The sequence below is a fragment of the Austrofundulus limnaeus genome, unplaced genomic scaffold (assembly GCF_001266775.1).
Source record: "Austrofundulus limnaeus strain Quisiro unplaced genomic scaffold, Austrofundulus_limnaeus-1.0 Scaffold25, whole genome shotgun sequence".
Taxonomy (NCBI): domain Eukaryota; kingdom Metazoa; phylum Chordata; class Actinopteri; order Cyprinodontiformes; family Rivulidae; genus Austrofundulus; species Austrofundulus limnaeus.
In genome coordinates this window covers 2,024,231-2,031,498 of record NW_013952427.1, presented here as the reverse complement: position 1 = coordinate 2,031,498, position 7,268 = coordinate 2,024,231, and the positions used below count along the sequence as shown (strand labels likewise).

General features: G+C 38.5%; 1 protein-coding gene across 1 annotated transcript in view; it reads left to right on the top strand.

Annotated features, from left to right (window-relative positions):
• The window catches only part of fgf22 (fibroblast growth factor 22), a 33,186-nt gene extending 26,240 nt beyond the window's left edge, over nucleotides 1–6,946 (top strand). The window contains exons 2-3 of the mRNA XM_014004566.1: nucleotides 2,437–2,540; nucleotides 4,622–6,946. Coding sequence (XP_013860020.1) covers nucleotides 2,437–2,540; nucleotides 4,622–4,816 — 299 coding nt within the window. The 3' untranslated portion in view covers nucleotides 4,817–6,946. The remainder of the gene's footprint in view (nucleotides 1–2,436; nucleotides 2,541–4,621) is intronic.
• The last annotated feature ends 322 nt before the right edge of the window (nucleotides 6,947–7,268 follow it).

Sequence of the window (7,268 nt, the reverse complement as noted above, 5' to 3'; positions counted from 1 at the left end):
TATATATATAAAGTAAAAAATTTCAACTTTTTTTTGGGTGCATGGGGGGACTCATTGCTGGGCCGAATGGTGGTCCCCGTGGGCCACATCCGCATGGCCCGCCAGTTCAACAGCCCTGTTTTAAAGTTTTCTTGATTAGTGGTTCTTCAAGCTTTSTCTGTTTTCTGTGAAACCAGGCTGTGTTCGCTCTCATTTTTTGTTAATTTTTTTTCTTCAGTTCTTGTGTTGTGCAGTATAGGACAACCTACTGCATGTCAGGTTCTCAGCTCTTTGGGAGCCACTTCAATTGGTACTGAAAAATGCTTATGTGTCTGTTGAATTGCATTATTTTAGGTGTTTTTTTTGTGTAGATTTTACTAAAAAAAAGGCAAACAAATTGTGTTTTTGAGACAGGTTGCTAGAAACAAAATATCCAAAAATCCCTTTTTAAGAGATTTTTTAATTATTTGTCTGCACTCAAGAAACAGATGTAGAGGATGCATTTTCCAAAATTATATCAACTGGTTTCACTCAACTGAACTGAGTAAAGGTAACTTATTTACGTTTACATTTACTTAAAGTGTCATGATCTGTCATTTTATGTTTTGGTTTTCCTAGTGTTTCAGTGTTTCCCCTGTGTTCTCTGATMAGCTCCCCGCCCACYCACACCTGCTTCCCCTTGTGTTTTCCCCAGGTGWTTTCWGTTCCCTCYTTAGTTTTCTGTGTATTTAAGCTCAGTCCCGTCTCTGGCGCATTGTTGGATCATTGTGTTGCAAAGCTTGTCTCGGTTTCCTTTGTCCTCATAGTTTTGCCACGTCGTTCATAGMGAGTTTTTCAGCTGCCTCGTCAGCATTTTGGTTTAATAAATACTTTGATTTTTGCTCACCCGAACTCTGCCTTTGCCCTGGGTCATTGCCATGCCAAAATGTGACATAAAGTAAATGTTTTACATTAACTCATTTCAGTTGAGTGGAGCCAGTTGACAATTTATTTTAATTAAACCCACTACATCTGTTTTTTGAGTGTATGTGTTGACACTGGTTCATTGCTTGACCTTAAAGCCCTTTCATATCAGAAACCACTTCCTGATTAAAATAAAGTGATAAAGTGTGCTTGGCTTTTGCTCTTAACAGTTTATGTGACCCCAAGACAGACATGAAGGTAATCATTTCTTTAAATTTTTGTTCTAAATTTGCCCTGCTTTTAGTAGCTTTTACCTTTGCTTCACCACAACACTTCATCCATGATTCTTTTAAACAGCTCTGATGTTGTTTACTACCAATACAAAACTGATTCCTTGCAAGTAAGTTTCTCTATAACATCTAACCCAGGTAGAAGTCGGGCCCTCTGGATTGGTTCTTCAAATGTTTCATCAGACTCGGACTGATAAAGTCTTTTGGATAAATGATAAAGAGAAGAACACAAAGGAGCTGACTCAACCTTGTTAGCTTTTAAATATTAAAAGAGGAAAGTCAAGTAAATCACAGTAAAAGCATTACAATGCAGTTTAACCTCAGAACAGCTGGAATTATTTTACAAAAGTAAATGATTCAATAAATAAAAAGGCAACAAGAATAATCCCACCAATAGTAGACCTAAAGTTACGTCCTTGGATGTGTTCAATCCCCTTCCAACTCTGGGCCACCATATTCTGTCTTGATTTGGTGTTGTGTTTACAGTTCCAGTCAGGAATTAGATTTCAGCTTCTGATCAGACAGGCAGCCACATCAAAGTGCCGTTGAAGGTGTAAGTGGCCAAARGAAAGCAGAAACATGCTATCAAAGAAACCTCTTTATCTCCTGCAATTAGCTCCTATTCAGGACCCCGCACCATACGCCTGCAGGTCAAGTCAGAAACCTCTTCCTGTCACAGCCGTGGTGAAGGCTGGATACCTTTTAGTCCATCATTTTTGCAGACGAAAAGCAGTTCAAGAGAACAACCTGCGGGACTTGTTTGCAATCAGCACCCAGAGGAAACAATTATCTCACAAGCGTGCCAGATTTTCCATGGTGTTAAGTGGTTTGGAGAGGCCACTTAGGTGGTGAGCAGACACGGGCTTTATGTCCTTTAGTAAGCAACACTTGTCATCGGGACGAAGTGTCACGTCTTGAGCATGAAGGTTTTTATGGATGCATGTAGGAAAGCAGATGTGGAACGTGGAGGTTCAGACTGTGTGTTACATGTGTATGTGCTAAAAAAAACATGAAAAATATGTCTTTATAGAGTTTGTTGTGACAATCATTTGAACGTGCTAATATTTCATTTGTCTGAAATGCTGCGAGTGCTATACCCTTAAAACAATTAACTTTGAAATTTGTGATTTATTTTTCTGTTTTGGTCTTGTCCTTAGAGGATARGGCTGTCTGGTATTCTAATCAGCAATCACTGGTAGAGAAGCTTTTGATGGTAAAACTGACCAAACTCAATGGCTTTGTTGTCTCCTCTTTCATTTTCCAGGCTTGATGGAAATCCGATCTGTCAGTGTGGGAGTTGTTGCCATCAAATCTGTCAGTAACGGGCTGTATTTAGCTATGTCCAAGAAAGGTACGCTCTTTGGATCGGTGAGTATACAACCTGACTACATTGTTTCTGGAGGTTAAGCCTCTGATAGATGGGACGAGGAGGCTGGGGGGGGAGGTAAATATGTTATGCTGAAGTGAAATTCTCTGCTGGAAAGTCCAGAAAGAGGTCACAGTGTCTCTATCAATCATGGCTGTACACCTGGGCTACAAATGACAATACCTGCAGCTTGAGCCGACTTGTTGCAGTGTCAAAATAGAAAGTCGAGTAAAAAAGTCAGGGATTAAAAAAAACAGCTGTACTCATTTAAGTCCTCGTATGCCATCACCAATTCAGACGTGCAGAAACCACTTCAAATACTTGCAATTTGAACAATCAAGCACAGATGAGACTTTTCAACTCAGAAAACCATTCATGAACAGATCTGATGATCAGGACTTTAATACCTGAAGTGTGGTGAAGGCCTACTCACCAGCTACTTTAATACGTACACCTGTTCAATTGCTTGTTAACACAAATATCTTATTAGCCAATTGCGTGGCAGCAACTCGTTGTACTTTTGGCATCTGGACCAGTGGTGTCCGATCCTGGTTCTCGAGGGCAACTATCTTGCATGTTTTAGTTGTTTCCCTGCTCTTCAGCACATCTTTACCTATTCGTTCAAATCAGATGTGTCAAAACAGAAAAAAATCCTGTCTAAAACAAGCAGGATAGTGGCCCTGAATGACCAGGATTGGGCACCACTGATCTTGACATTATGAAGACATCTTGCTGAAGTTCAAACCGAGCATCAGAATGAGGAAGAAGAAAAAAGGATTGGAGTGACTTAGAATGTGGCGTGAGTGTTGATGCCAGACAGGTTAGTCTAATTATTTCAGAAACTGCTCTAAGCTGAACCATCTCTAAGACTGGCAAAGACTCATCAAAGCAGACAGGGCAAATGATATGGCACCGTCCATGTGACAATAGAGTTTTTTTTAATTTATAAAAACTAAAGAAGCCTATGGTATTTTTTTAGTTGAAGTCAGTGTTGTATAAAGTACTACAAAGTGATACTTGAGTAAAAGTACAAGTATCTTACCAAAAAATTACTTTGGCAAAAGCTAAAGTCTCCTTTAGGAATATTACTTGAGTAAAAGRATTAATCCGATATTTTTTGTAATTAAGTATTAAAAGTATTGATTTAAAATGAGCAGTTAGATTTTCTGTAATGGCATTTATTAGGAGGTGACCTCCCCAAAAAATGCAGAAATGACTGTATCATATTAAAAARAATTAATATATGTTAAATGTAGGATGCACTAGTCCAGCTGTTTCAGTTTATATACATATATCAAGGCTGCACAAACCTTTTCCCCAAAATGAAAATCTATCTGAGAGCTGTGGTCAAATGTAATAATATAATTCATGAAATACAAATACTTCTTAAGTACAGTCCTTTTATTTTAATGATTATGTCCTGCTGGAGTGTGACATGATGTGTTTGTGTACAAACTAATATGGTATAAGAATTTTATATATTTATACTTCTCATTCATCCACAGTTAAATTCACTCTATCTAGGAGGCACAATTTATATGGATAGTATTTATTTTTTACATTAACAAGCTGGAATGAAAACAAGCAAAAATGAAATAAAAGTAATGACTTTCTACTTCTTGCCTTTTTTWAAAAAAATGCAAGGAGTAGAAAGTACAGATAATTGTGTGAAAATGTAAGAAGTAGAAGTAAAAAGTAGGCTGAAAAATAATTACTCCGATAAAGTAGATACTCAGAAATTCTACTTTACAGTAACAAAGTCTTTGTACTTAGTTTCTTTAAAACTCTGGTTGAAGTYAATGTTTAATCAAATAATCTCCAATGTTACAACTTGCCAGTGTTTACTTTGATTTTATCATGAGCTGAGACAAAGTTATTTGTTATTGGAAAATGGCACCCCGCTGTAAAACCTGCAACGACCTGGAAAGTCTTTTTTTTTRRRTTTTTTWKRMSKAKKYYKKMTWKKWTTTMMMGGSRTTTTTGAAAGATGGCCTTTGACAGTCCAGCAGGAAAAACAATCTGCTCTCAACCAGTCATCTGTTATGCCCTCCATGACGTATCCTCTCCCTCCCTCTGACTGCAGGTGAAGTACAGCCCGAGCTGCAAGTTTAAAGAGCGCATCGAGGAAAACGGCTACAACACGTACGCCTCGCTTCGCTGGAAGCACGGCGGCAGACAGATGTTTGTTTCGCTGAACGGACGRGGAAAGCCGCGGCGAGGTCACAAGGCCCGACGGAGACACCCYTCCACTCACTTCCTGCCGATGCTTCCCTCCTAGGCATCATAGTCTGAACTTTTACCGGCGCCTACGTGGTTCACCTGACTTCTCAGACTAGTGCTGGTCTAGTTGTGACAACAATCTTTATCTTTTTTATTTATCCATCTTCTTGTCACGTAATTGGACATTTGTTGAAGTCTGTAATATCTTAGAATTAGATCAATGCCTACTTTTAAGTTATTTTCAGCATTAATGATGGTAATGTAGTATAATGCAGCCCAAAACAGTGAAACTACATAGCATTCATCTGCACTTGTCAGGCTGCAGTATCTAGTGTGTTTGTAAATGGCATCTAAAAAAGGGTTTTTTTGGTGACAATGTAAAACTGTAAGAGAACAGAGAAGGGACAAAAAGGGTTGGAAGCCATTAAGGTTTACAGGTTTATTCTCAAATGACAAAATGAAAGGTAAAGTTGAGATGGCTCCACAGATAAAATTTCCACTCAAAGACGATTCAAATAAGTGAGATAATCAGTTTTCAAATGGATTACTTAATTTTGAGAGTAAAACTGTTTATTCAACCCTACATTCAAAAATAATCTTGACCAAATATCTTTGTTCATCAAAAGCAATATTTAACTGTAATTAAAAAAAAACCACAGACCTCTTTAGTTACATTGGAAAAGGTCAAATATAACAGTTAAAATGTGATAAATGTTGCAACACGAGATGATGTACAAATGATGTGTACGTTTTCATTCATTGGTCCAGTTTTTAATATAAAATAAGAAAAAAACTTCTATTCCTAAAACTAAAAAAGGACTTAGAAAGTAAAAACATTTGGAAACATACTTGGCAGACKGTCCTGGATGGGTACACGTGACAACATTTACACCACACAGACGTTGCTTTCAAACAGATGTGGATGAACTCCTCCTCCTTACCTGATTCTCCAAACTGAGCTTTGTCCGAGTACTGTCTACTGCAGGTRAGATACTGAAAACCTCAAATAATTCCACACAAACCAACTTCAAAAACAGGTCTAAAGTAACTTTGTAACCCTGAAAAAAAAAGTCCTGTATTTTCAGTCGCGTAGGAGAAACTGTCTGAACAAGACACATGTTCCTAAACCCTGAACGGCACCTTAGAGACTCTGTTCTTTATGTCTGTGAGAACCCATCAGAAACTAAACTAATTACTGAGATATTTAGCTGGATTTCCTCAGATCTTCTTCGTACGTTTCTGTARCCGTTCGTCCGTCTTCTCCTCAAACTTGGCAACTCCTAGGAAATAGATTAGTTGAAAACATACTGCCTCTCTGTCAAGACATGCTAACACTAGACAATACAACTGTTGCTAATAGAACATTTAATATATTTAACACTATCCTTGCTCTTTAAATGTGTGAAGATGATGTGTGCAGTTATTGTTGACTTTTATTTTGTTGAACTGTAAAAAAAATGAGTTGTATTCAAACTGTATGGTATTACTACTGGATATTGGTACATTTGTGATACATCTTTAAAGTATGGCTTTCAGTTAATGAACCAATAGGCACGAGTCATTTGAGTGCCTTCGTCTACGATGGGCTTGGTAAACCTGAGTAAAATGTGGATATTTCATGAGTTAGCTTCAAAACASTCTGGGTCATTTTTAGCCATCTCAACATGCTACAGTGTCAGTGTTTCCTGCTATCACTCTCATCTGTTTCTGTGTGTGGTATGGACTGTTTGTAACATCTTCATTTGATCGTGTTGACGTAGCCCCCCTCCTCACCGCGACAGCGGGAGAGGCGTTGACATCGAAGACCTCCTGTCTGACGACAGGTCGGCGGTTATGAACTGCACAACATCGTTTCCACCCAGCGCAGCTCTGCGGTGGCACAGGAGGCCGCTCGGGGCCTTTCAGCAAACAGAAAGAAGAGGCCGGAATGAATAATTGGCTGCTCGGGGTGAATAAAGGCCATCCTTTCAGCCTGTAGGCATGTGAGCCGACTATGACCGGGCGCATGTCACACAGCCTACAGTGAGGAAAGTCACGCTGTAGTTCAGCTTCAAAGGTCACAGTGCAACGCATGAACATCGTTACGGGGGGCTCTGGTAGTGCTGTTGCCCCCAGATGTCTTCATCGGTGTGTTCTTCAACTGGAGGTGTAACTTTCAACAAATAAAGACTACTTTTACCAAACTGAACTGCTCTCATTACTGGTTATTAAATAATAGCAGACAGACAAATAAAATTAAAAAATCATCTCTAATTTATTCACCTCTGAGATTTAGTCAGCACCAAAGATGTGTATCATTAAATATAAAGAATATATACAGTGTATCAGCACAAATGTAGGATTTTCAGAACAAAKAGATGAGTGCTAATTCATAACTCAATTCATTTTCTAGACAGACATGCAGCATAATTTATCACAGGCTTATGGTGTTCAGAACACGCTTTTTACAAGTACTATTTCTGAGCATAATTTTGATTCCTTGTTTTTGTTTATTCTGTCTCATTTTATCA